Raw genomic sequence first — 13,014 nt, 5'->3', positions numbered from 1 at the left:
TGTAGTAAACCATGCTATAGGCTATGGTTAATTCTTTACATTTCCTGATGTTTTTGAAACGTAAAATATCTACAACAAACAGATCTGTAATGTGTAACTGGTATGAAGATTCAATTCAGATTTAAGAGCTTTAGTTTGCTTTTGAATCTTTCTATTTTCTGCATTTGTTTTGACTGCTCTCATCATTCAAGATTGACACTTGGATGAGTGTGTAGGAGGAAGCAGCAGCAGCAGGCTTACAGCTTGCAGACAAAAAAAATCTGCCTTATCTGATGGCTATTATTGAAAATGCGAGGTGTAGCCTAGGCTGGGTAATGAAGGGGAGCGAGCGAGGGGGAGCAAGGAGCATGGAGCTGCATACTGATGAGTGTAGGAGTACTTGATAAAAAGAATTCTTGCTGCTGGCAGTGCATTGCTCATTGTGGAGTATTCCAACAATCACATATAACGACAAACAGCTTAGCTGACAGCTTGATATGCCTTTTTTTCACTGTATGACGTTATGGTCTATAGTAAAGATTAATAACTAAGAAATGTTGAGCTAGGATCAGATCATACGGATCATATGCTATAGACTGCCCTGTAAACTATGTTTTACTTCTGACTTTCTTCCTTGCTGAAAACATTAATCTGTCAAGCTGGCGGGCTCCTTTGATAACAACTTTTCCAGGAACATGATGTGGCAATGCCACCTCTCAGCCCAGGACTACCGCTACTATCCAGTGGATGGCTACTCGTTGCTTAAACGCCTCCCTCTTCACCCTCTTACAGGACCCAGATGCCCTGTCCAGACAGTGGGACAATGGTTGGAAAATATTGGGCTACCTCAGTATGAGAACCACTTGCTGGCTAATGGATTTGACAATGTGCAGTTTATGGTAAGAATCCTTCTCTGTATTGCTGTGTATAGATATTGAAGCTGCTTTTTCGGTTTTATTGTCTGTCTGTGACTCTTACATGATCTTAAATAGCTTAGAACTATTCTGCTTTGCACTGAAATCTGGTAGTGCTTCAGTTTTCTACATAAAGCTGAATCGGTATGTGAGTTATTAGAGTAAACTTCTAAAATATATATATGTTAAGAAATGGTATCTATAGCCAGGGACATGGCCAAGGAGAAGTTGTGAATTAAGATTATCTCCCTCCCCCATATCAATCTCCAGGATTTTTAAAAAGTAGAAATGCATAGTACTTCACACCATCATTGGGAGGGGGCAATTCCCCCGTATGTAAAGGCTTGGCCACACCCCTATCTGTTGCACATCACATGATATTACTTTTATTTAAACATTAGCACCAAGTTAATTAGGTAGCATGTCATGCCATTGTTCAGGAAGATATATTTTAATTATGGATAATTATTGAACAAACTGTATCAACTCTAATTAATTCCGTGTGTCTTAATAAAGTGAGGTTGTTGGGCAGTGGGGTAGGTAATCAGTTTATGAGTGTCACTTGTTTGAACAGGAAAGCAAGAGTATTCCTTTAAATGGCTACCAAAAGTTTCCTAGTTTAACTCTAAATGTTTCACTGAGATGAACAAAAAGACCACATTATTTCAAATACCTTAAATTTTAAGGTATCCACATGTAGTATGGATGCAAACCTCATGTGTACAATCTCTCCACTTGAAATTAATATGATTAAGGGGGGAGCTAATCTATAAGATTACAACATAACCATGAATATACCTCTTTCAATGTTTATCATTTTTATTTGTCATAAAACCACTCACCATACTTGTACATTATCAGGTCTCAACTCATTATTTTTCTCAGTATTTTCATCTTTGGATAGCTCTAGAGCCATTCTAACAACATTGGTTAAATATGGTATGTAAGATTTACAAGTGGACTTTGGCATGACTATGTTATGACTAGAAAAACATCATCATTTCAGTCATATTTCCCCATTTCACTTTTTTGCCAATAATAAATGTACATCTATGAGTTATAGAAAGAAAAATGAGAAAAAACATCTCTTTTTATTTCCATATATTTATTTTTTAATTTTTTTCTCCTGCCTCTATATGGCTGCTATCTGTTCTTTTGATAATACTAAAAAAAAAAATCTTAGCAGCTTTTTCTTCTCTTTTAAATATTCTTGATTTTAAATGGAGAAAAATTAGATTCTCATAAAAATAAAATAAACGTAAATGTAATTTATGGGCTTCATTAATCCAGTAAAAGTTCTTACATGGATTTCATTGTAGCCAAGCTTGCTACCACTATTATCTTACATATTCTGTAGCTTTAGAATTACTACCACAGATGAGCATAAGTCATAAAAAAATTATAAAAGGGAAATTGTTCACAAGGGTTGTAGGTGGCATAACAAATGTGTAGAGGTGCACCTACTACAGGTAAACAGTGAGTAGGTAGAGAAATTGACTTGAGATGTTTTCCAAACCTGTACTAGGGCTGAAGGGGCTTGATCCAAAATCCACTGGAGTCAATGTGGACACTGTAATTGACTTCAGTGTGCAAGCCATAAATTGCTCATTGACATAATTATATAAATATACCTACGTCAATATGAATTTCTGTTAATAAATAGCCACATCAAACTTTTTCAAGTACTATGTGGGTTAAGTTATAGCCTGGGTGTTTGTATGGTAGTCAAGCATTTTGATCAGCTTAGTCTACTAGTTTTTTTCTAATTTAGTTTCTTCTTGAATACATATCACTGGTAAAACATATAGTTTCCACTGATGTTATTTGGAGTTCTATGCATATATGAATAAGATATTAAACCACTACATTGAATCTAGTAATTAAACATATTGCTTTGAAATAATGTAGCGAGACAATAAAGATATAATAACTTCAGTATTTACAATAATTTTATATCCTATAGTTTGTTTATATATTATTTGTTGGCGTACATCATCACATCATGTAACAGGTTTCTCCTGGCATAATTTCATAAATGTTTATTGTCACTAAAATACTTTACTTTCTATCCTAAATTGTAAAAGAAAATTAAACCTGAAATATAGATATTAAAATTGGAGAATGAAGGTCTGTTAGGGGAATAGGATAAATGAGATGTCTGTTAATTTAAACGTGCAATGTTATATTTTCTATAATATCAAAAATTGTTTATTTTAATAAAAATTGTTTTAAAATGCATCTATTTTATGTAAGCTTATTTATTCAGCTGTAGACTTGACTAAAATTGGTTGGCTGTCTGCTTTTGAACAATATTATTGTTTTAATGCAATGAAAAATCAGTTAAACATGTCTGTTCTTCATTCTGTACCATGTTTCTGCTCTTGTTTTTCTGAAAGCACATTCTGACCCGCATTTATTCCTTCTTGTTGCCTAAGCAACAGCCACTGCACTCTTATTATATACGATGTAGTAGAACAAGTCTTAATAAATGCTTAGAACAAGAAAGGGAATATCATGATGCTATAATTAATATTAGAAATACCATACAATATCTAAGAACAAATATATTCTATTTAGGCAAAAATCTACAAATTAAATTAACATTCTGGTAACTAAGGTATTTCTTAGATAAAAGGGTTTTATGCTAAATTATTCATTAGATTTATAGAAATTATATCCTTGGGTTTATTCTGCCTTCACAGGGCACGGAAGATAATTCTAATGGCAGTTAAGTGTCTAAGAAGATTTATTCTCACAATTTTCTGTGTATGGATTCAAGAAATGACCTCTTTACCTATAAACTATGCCATCTAGATTCTTCTTTTCCAGTAGTTTGTCAATTCATGTAGGTGTTGTTACAATTGTTTTAAAATGTAGCATTTAAAATCAGTATTTGAAAAGATTGCTCTTCCTTTTTTTTACCAAACCTGTTTCTATGTTTAGAGAATTTCTGCACATAGCAAACAAAAATCCTGTCATATTATTATAATAATTCAAGAGAAGCAGCCACATAATGTTTAGTTAAGCCATACATAGTTTAGCCTCAAGACTTGGCTCATAGCCACTTGTGGAGATAGAATCATTCTCAAACATATCCTGTCGTTGTTGTTGTGTTGTAATTTGTTAAAGGACCATTGTACCTTTTGGGATGTACATACTTGTGTTAGAAGTTTGGTGCAGTGCTATGGAGTGGGGTAGAAATACTGATGACATTGAAAATCTGACAGTGTAAGGATTCATTTGCAATTAAACTGACTCCCAGACAGAGGAGGATTTATATCTTGACAATTAGATCAGTACAGCTAGTTGTAAATTAGAGTATATTGTCTGGATATAAGCAATGAAGAAACATAATGAGCTAATGGACATCCTAATGGATGGATTAATGAAAAATATATGCAATCGTAGGTTGGTTATCATCCTTGCATATGTCTTTATAACTTTGGAGATGGATCATAGTAACTTTCAATTTTTGATTAGGGAAATGGATGCCCAGAAACAATTGCAACAGATTAGTTCACAGTATCTACTGGGGACTAGTTCTGACAGAGGTCTGCATATGACCACATATATGTACATTTTCCTAATAATTTAAAAGATGTTTAAATCATATCACATGCTAGTACAATCTGACCACGTTGAGGTCTCCAAGACCTATAAACATTAGGTGAGAGTAATGTGGACCAGATCACCAAAAAGAGGCAGAGTTCACAGGAAAATTAGATATTTGATTGAATGGACAAATTATTTTTATCTTCCAACACTTACTGTTCAGTAATATCCAAATATTTAACACTCCATTAACTGCAACTGGCATTTTGACCGTGGAACAATGGTTTGTCCAACATTTTATCTTTCCACTCCTAAGGAACTTACTCACATGGGCCCCTCTCTGTCCAGGTGCTTATTTGGCATCCAACATGATAGTGTCTAGCATCTCCCAAATATTGATACGTGTATCTCCATTTCACAGATGGAGAACTGAGGTACAGAGAAACTGAGTAACTTAACAGAAGTCACACAGGGCTAGGAACTGAACATGTATCTCCTGAGTATCTATTAAAATGCAAGACCATTTCTTATGATGCAGGAGCACAGGCATCAGCATTGTGGCTACCTCCTACACGTTTACATTGTGGGAAGATGAGAATCATTTCATCGTCTCTTCTTCCTTCCCTATCCACAACAGATTCTTTAGAGCATGCTTCTAAATAGAAACTCCAATTGAAATTAATGGGCTCTGCAGGTGTTCTGCATCTCTAAAAGGCAACTTGTACTTAGGTGTTAACCTTTAATCCTCCAAGCTATAAAAATGTTTTCCTTAATTCCTAATAAAACAGTTCAAATTGCATCTATGTGCATGTGCAAATTTTAACTACTCTGTCACCTTTTCTCTTCTTAATGGTTGATATACATGGAGGCTGAGTTAACTACTGGAGTTATATTTTTGATTTTAACTAGTGTCTTTTTAAAATAGTGTAAGTCTGCGTAAAACCAGATAATTTTATAAGGTACAAATGCAATATATCCTCTCTTTACCGTTCTTAAGGATTGTATCAAGCTTTAAAAAATTAAAAGGGGACATGATAGTTGTCTTCAAATACTTGAAAGACTGCCATAAAAAAAGCTGGAGAAAAGTTGTTCTCTTGCCACAGAGGACAGAACAAGAGACGATGAATTCAAACTATATCATAGCAGATTTACATTAAATCTCAGGAAAACCTTCCAAACTGTAAGAACAACAGGACAATGGAATAAACGGACTGGAAAGTTGTGGAAGCTCCTTTACTGAAGGTTTTTAAAGAGAGGCTGAATAACTACCTGTCTTGGATGCCTTAGATGTAGCAAATCTTGTATTTTAGCAGGGGATTAGACTAGAAGATGATCACTGTGGTTCCTTCTAACCCTATGATTCTGTTAGAATAATGTAAACAACATTTTAGTGCACTTTGCAATATAATTTTAGACACCAATTACTTTAGAAATAGTTACTCTCAAAATATGCAACTTAAATGCAACTATTTAATGAGACTACTTATATGACTAGGGAAATCAGGATTGGGTACTAATATCATTAATAGTTTAGGTAATGTGCTACAATAGTGCATTGAACTAAAATATTCACTACTCTAGTAGAGAAGGATAGGGTTAAAACCCTTCACTTTGGTGGGTAAAAACAATTAGGTGTCATTGTCTTGATTTAAAAAATTAAAAAATTTGAGACCACATGTTTAAAGAATGTTTTGTTATTCATAAGTATGAATGTACACAAAATTAGCAAGTATTAGCAAGCTAAATTGGAATAACTTCAGTTCAATAAACGTGATATATTCAGACATGACTCCATAGAGTAACTATCTCTTAAATAAGAAATGTTATGCCAATACATACTTTTATTATATGTTTTCTAGTGGCAAAAAGAACTGGAGGCTGATTCTTTTCCCTTGAAATAATACTAATAATACCTAATGCTTATATACTGCTTTTTGTAATAATAGGTTCTATTTATCACAGTAGTCTTCAACCTGTGGTCTGTGGTTCTTAGGGGTCCACAGATCATGTCTAAGGTTTCCAAAGGGTTGGCACAACCTTTCAAAAAAATTTTGAAGTCTGTAGTTGAAAACCACAGATTTAGAATATTGATCAATGAGACATCAAATGGTCAATCTCACCTGTTTTATTAATCAAAAAATAAACATCTAGGATTATTCAGCACAAAAGCAGAAAATGTAATTCAGGGTCCAGGCTTGTCCACTTACACTGGTCCATATTGCTAAAATTTTCATATATATATTATATTTTGTGGTTGGCTGCATTACTGAGCATTATCCAATTAACATCAAATGTCAACTTGTCATCAACAGCACATATTCCATTATGCTCTAAATTTTCAGTAACAAAAAATTGTAACAACTATTTAACAAGAACTTAGCATGGGTTTAAAACAAGTGTCTTAACCAATCATTTCATTTTGCTCTTTGTGGTTGGTTACATACTCAAATGTAACATTTTCTGCAATGTAATTTACATTGCCGTAATAAAATACTTTTGCTAGTGGTTTCCCCTATTTCTCCTTTTATAATGTCTCTGCATGCTTATCTCTTTTTTTCTGGTTTTGATTAATTTGTTATTAACTTAGGAAATAAACATTAAGCAGTTGCAAAAATAGGTTATGAAAAGGTCATTCCCTTAGACACATTTCTGTTCTATCAGTTATATTTTTACATGCATTTTTATGCTAATATACTTAAAGTCAAATATATCTTGCAGTCCTTGTGATAAAACTAACCAGGGATTCTGAGAACACACAGGCGTATATAGCAACATTTTCAGCCATAGATCTCACAGCACTTTACAAAGGGAGGTAAGAACCATTATATTAATTTGAGAGATTGGGAAACTGAGGCATGGGGAGACAATATAGCTTGTCCAGCATCACTCAAAAGGCCAGATACAGATCCAGGGACATATAGCCCACGGTCCAGTGTGCTTCAGGAGCAGCCCTGGGGATTACAAGTCATGGACTACAAACTGTGGAATTCTAGGATCTCAGCACTGACTGAGCTGGGAGCACATAGGCTGCAAGCAGAGAGGAGGCTGCTAAACTGAAATCCTGGTCTGTGTTTTTTACAGAATAAAGCCTGTTCCTGGTGTTTGGAGTGGGTCTGATCTGAGATGCACACACGCTGATACACAACACAGAGCACACAAAGGAGCCTCAGGCCCAGTCTCCCAAAGTTTTGTAAAAAGTCACAAGGCTTCCCCTATGTTGAATAACCTCATACCGGGTTAGTGAATTTGAAGGACTACATTTTTTAGCTATTGGTGCTGTGACTCAGATAGGGAAAGTTTAATTTTTTGCACACAGTCAAGAGCCCATAAATTAGTCTTTAATCTGCCATCTCAGGAGTAGTTTCCAGCCTGAGCTATTGAAGAGCATAGAGCAGAGTAGTGTCATTTATTGCTGGACACCATAGCAGACTTTTATGAGAGATGACAATGCCCTGCAGAGACAGCCTCGTCTTATGCCATTGCGTTAGAAGTCCTACTGCAGGTAGTAGAGGAGAAGTTCCAACAGAGCCAGACTTTCCCTGATAGGGACTATAAAGTGACACAGTAGTTCATGCAGGACATCCAGAACTGAGACGTGTGAAACAAGCTGATGTCCATACATCCTTGCTTCATGACACTCTGACAGTTGCAAGGAGAACCGTGTCACCTGGCCCAGGAGAGGAGCGTAGATGGTAGAATGCATAGGCCAGCCCAGAGGATAAAAAGTATGCAACAAAATGCCCTGTCAGATGGTGCTGTGCAGGCTGCTTCTGAGGTGCACTCTACCCAGCAGTACCCCAGATTTTGTGATGCTGGAGGCAATGTTGTGATGCCTATCTGGGCTAGTTCAAGAACTGACTGTTCTTCAGAAACAAAGCTATGTGAGAATGGGGGAGGTAGAGGCACAAGTACTACAGCAAGGCACAGTAGCAAGAGCAACACCCCAAAATTCCAGATGGGGAAGTGATTGAAGTTCTTGATACCACAGGCCATTTCATATACCACTGTTGTGAACAAGAAGGCCAGATAGCCCGTGGCTGCCATCAGCCCCCTCGATCGCATGTCATGGGGCCAAAGCAAGGTAAAGTTCCCTCTTCTTTAAACTGCTAAAGCTTGATACTGAGGGGCAGGTGAAGGGCATAGAGCCGGTGAGAAGTCCCCCAGTAGCATCATTATGCACAGTTTCCCGGCTTGCTCTACCAGCCACAAACTGGAAATTGTGGAAGTGAATGGTATCCCGTGCAAGGCTCTAATTGATTCAGGGTCACAACCGTCACAGAGGATTTCTGGAGAAACCATCACACCAAAGCCTGGGGGCAGTCTAGTAGATTTTGTATGTTCCAGCCGTGTGGTGGGACAGTGGAGAAGCTGGAGCACCAGCATGGGCTCCCCAATGCTGGGAGATTGGAGCCCTGAGCTTCAGGGGCCGGATCCAGGCAAGCTGGGGGTTGCATCCAGCCCCTGGGCTTTCGGTGCCTCACCTCTGCTCCAACTACCGCTTCAGTAGTCTACAACATGGCTACCATGAGCCACAACTTAAAATATTCTCCAGGGCAAGAACTGAGGGTATGTCTACACTGCCACCCTAGTTTGAACTAGGGTGGCTAATGTAGGCATTCGAACTTGCAAATGAAGCCCAGGATTTAAATATCCTGGGCTTCATTTGCATGTTCCCGGGCGGGTGCCATTTTTAAATGCCCGTAGTTCGAACTGACTGCCCACAGCTATACGCGGCATGGACTAGGTAGTTCGAATTAAAGCTCCTAATTCGAACTACTGTTAAACCTCCTTGCAGGAGGAATAATGAAGAGGGAAGAGGCTCAGGCTCAGGACTATGCGGGTGGGCCAGAAGTAGACCTGAGTTGGGTAGCTGTGCAGGACCCAGCTCAACTGAAGATATTGGAAGAAATTCTGAAGTGGAATGCAGATGTATTCTCTAAAAATGATCTTGACTTAAACTGTACTTCCACAATCAAGCATGAGATACCTCTGACTGATACTGTTGCTGTGAGGCAACTCTATCAGAGGATACTTCCAGCACAGTACCAGGAGGTCCACAAACACATGCAGAGGATGGCAGAGACAGGGACAATAAGACTGAGTCAAAGCCCTTATGCTTCACCAATGATGGTGGTAAGGAAGAAAGATAATTCTATGTGAATGTGTATCAGCTACAGACAGCTGAATGCTAAAACCTCTCAAGATGGATTTCCTCTGCCCTGTATCAAAGAAGCTCTGGATGACCTAGGAGAAGCCAGATATTACTCCACACTAGATCTTACCTCAGTGTACTAGCAGGTGGAAATGGCAGAGAAAGATAACCTCAAAACTGCATAACCACCCGTGGGAGGCTATTTGAATGTAACGGGATGCCCTTCAGTCTACATAATGCCATGACTACCTTCCAGTGGCTGATGATTTGTGCCTTCAGGAATTTGAACTCAGCAGTATTGATTTACCTTGATGATGCCTGCCCAAGGCATTGCAACAGATCTAGATAAGACACAATAGGTGAAGGATTGGAGGATCCCTTCTAACAGGATGGAAGTGTTACAGTTTCTTGGATTCACTGGCTATTACAGATGATATATCAAAAGCTACTCCAAATTGGCAGTCTCAAGATTCACACTAACTGCAAGGGAGACCCAGACCAAAAGAAGAAATTGGAGGGGGCCCACTAAGATACCCAGTTTTGTTTGGACGGAGGAATGTGACCACACTTTCATGGAGCTGAAGATAAAATTGACTACTGTACCAACATTGGGTCATGCTGATTAAAGCTTGCCATTCATACTCCAGACAGATACCTCTATGGAAAGGCTAGAAGCTGTAATGGCACGCATTCAGTTAGGGAAGAAGAGGGCATAGCTTATGCCAGCAGGTCCTTAACTTCCGCAGGAAAAAAAAATCTTGTCCATAAACAGGAGTTTTTGGTGTTAAAATGGGCAGCTGCAGATAATTCAGAAACTATCTTCTAGGACAGGAGTGTGCAATCTTTTTGGCATTCATGACCCCCCAGACCCAATAAAAGGGGTCCGGAAAATTTTTGTTGAGCAAAAAAAAAAAAAAAGCACAGCCCCTTTAATTGCTGCTCCACTCCTCCCACTCTCACCATGTGTACAGGCACTGAGCCAGGAAAAGAAAATACCGGCCGGCCCAAGGTGCTGTGACCTCCCCGGAGGATACACCCATGGGTTGTGCACCGCTGTTCTAGGACACCAATTCACAGTGCTAACTGATAACAATCCACTGACCTATGTTACTATTACTACTACTACTACTGCCAATTTGCTATATCGTGATCAGAAGACAAGGGGAGTTGCTTGTCTATGTTGCCAGAGATATCCCAAAATAGCTATCCCACGTCTTAACAGCAAGCCCGTTACTTCGAAATATAATGGGCTCGCTATTCTGACATCCTTGTAAACCTCATTCAGCAAGGAGTAAGGGATGTTTTGGAACAGCTGTGTACACAGCCCCAAATTACAAAATAAGCTATTTTAAAATTAACTCAAAATAAGCTACACAATTTGCATAGCTCACAATTTGCATAGCTCAAATTGTGTAGCTTATTTCGAGTTATGAGTGCAGTGTAGATGCACCCAGATGGACCAGACTGCTATAGGGGAAAGAAAACCACTAGGGAGATGACATACACTGGAGATACCTGGGACATAGGGGATGGACAGTGCAATGAAGGGAAGCCAGGGATACACTACAGTGAGTCACCAGACCCACACCTAGCCTCAGACCAGTTGGACTCAGTACTTAGTACTAGAGGAGCTTTACCAAACCATGGGGACCATGGAGGAGGATGATCAAATCAAGGAGAGTCTGAACAATCTTAATTAGATTGGAGAAGGGAAGACAGAGTGGGATTAGACCGAAGAGGTGCCCAGAGAGAGACCTCTCATTCAAAGGCGCTCAATAAGACAGTGCAAAGCACTTGACAGGCTTGATTTGGAACAGAGGACTGCCTGATGAAAGAGGAGTATAGACCGGGAGAGCGGGGGAGGTTTGGCCAGAGCTGCAGTTGGATGATGTACAGCAGGAAGCTCGTGGAAATATATGAAAAGGGTGTGGCATGTGATATTCAGATGGAGAGTGTTTTGACTAAGAAAAGGGGTGAGGTTGCCCTTACAATAAGTGGAGTCAGGGTGTAGCCCAAGGTCCAGTGTGCTTCAGATGCAGCCCTGGGAACTACAGGTTGTGGCCTGCAAACTGTGGAATTTTGGGAGATCTTCTTGGTTTCTGCCAGGATGTACCCTCTGCTCTCGTAGCAGGGTCTCTGCATTGACTGTGTTGGGATTATGAAGGCTGCAAGCAGAGAGGAGGCTGCTAAACTGTAATCCTGTTCTGTGATTGCAGAATAAAGCATGTTCCTGGTGGCGTGTCTGAGTGGGTCTGGTCTGAGATGCACACACACTGACACACAGTTCAGAGCACACAAAGGAGCCTCAGGCCTAGTCTTCCAAGGTTGTGTAAAAAGTCGCAAGGCTTCCCCTATGTTGAATGACTTCATACTGGGCTAGTGAACGGAAAGGGCAACAAAGAGACTCCAGCTCTCCCGAATCCCATTCCGGTATTCTTTTGTGTGAGAATATAGTTGAAGTTCAGAAGTGACACTACCTGGAATAAGGTGTGTAATGCTACTCCTTAGAATTTAGGAAGGTATAGAAAAAACTGGTCAATATATAAAGACTGAAAGTTAATTGGAAGCTGAGGGAAATCATGTATATAATTTAGAAAACAGAAACATTGAGGGACACATTTAAATTCACATTATAGAATATAGATGAAAGAAGAGAAATATTTATAGTGTGAACTGATGATCGGAAAAGGAGCTAGTGACCTGAATATAAAGGAAAAATTTGGCTATTATGTAACCTATGAGGGGAATGTTCTTAACATTAACAGAAATTGTGTGTTGTAGGAAATTTCAAAGAAAGCTGGTCAAAGTGCCATTATGTAAATGTTCTCAAATAATATTTGCCTGATGGAAAGGAAATAATTTGGAGCTTGGGCCTTCAGGTAAACTCATGTCACACAATGATAATTCTCGGAATACATTAAGGACGGAGCTAATAGGAGGCAGCAGTACAGAGGGACTTGATTACGAGTAATTACATTTTGAAAAATTAAAGGAGTGAATAGGTAAAGCTTAATGGTTAGAAGTACTACAAAATAACTAGACATGTGGATAAGATCTTAAGAGATACTGTAATCCTGGCACAGCAGATAACTATGCTCCTACAAATAAAATTAGGCAATATGAGAACAAAGGTGGTTTTAACAGTAGGTGCTTAAGGAGCAAAAATGAAAAATAAATCAAACCTAAAATAAAGAAAATACAAAGCATAAACAGTTAATAAAAGCATACAAGCACAGTAAAGGAAAATTAAACAAGAAAATACGTCTTTCTAACTGGGGAAATAAAATGAAATAACACATGCTTTATAAATAAGTCAAGGTTAAAATAGTAAGAAAAATATATGACTGTTGCTAAAGTTTAGATAATAGAGGACATGGAGAATGCTCTGAAACACTGAACCACAATACTTATTTTGGT

At 38.4% G+C, this 13,014-nt stretch overlaps 1 protein-coding gene across 8 annotated transcripts in view; it reads left to right on the top strand.

Moving 5' to 3' along the window:
• ANKS1B (ankyrin repeat and sterile alpha motif domain containing 1B) overlaps positions 1–13,014 on the top strand; it is an 821,971-nt gene that overhangs the window by 485,406 nt on the left and 323,551 nt on the right. For 6 of the 8 annotated variants that reach the window (XM_075933985.2, XM_075933942.2, XM_075933974.2 and 3 more), the window contains exon 16: positions 772–878. In XM_075933985.2, coding sequence (XP_075790100.2) covers positions 772–878 — 107 coding nt within the window. Of the gene's footprint in view, positions 1–396; positions 879–13,014 lie in introns of those variants that run through there. The other 2 variants (XM_075933961.2, XM_075933966.2) reach the window with 2 other exon arrangements.

The sequence above is a fragment of the Pelodiscus sinensis genome, chromosome 1, assembly GCF_052426305.1.
Source record: "Pelodiscus sinensis isolate ZL-2025 chromosome 1, ASM5242630v1, whole genome shotgun sequence".
In the NCBI taxonomy this organism is placed as follows: Eukaryota; Metazoa; Chordata; order Testudines; family Trionychidae; genus Pelodiscus; species Pelodiscus sinensis.
The sequence above is the reverse complement of the archived record's forward strand: the minus strand, read 5'-3'. Positions and strand labels throughout refer to the sequence as shown.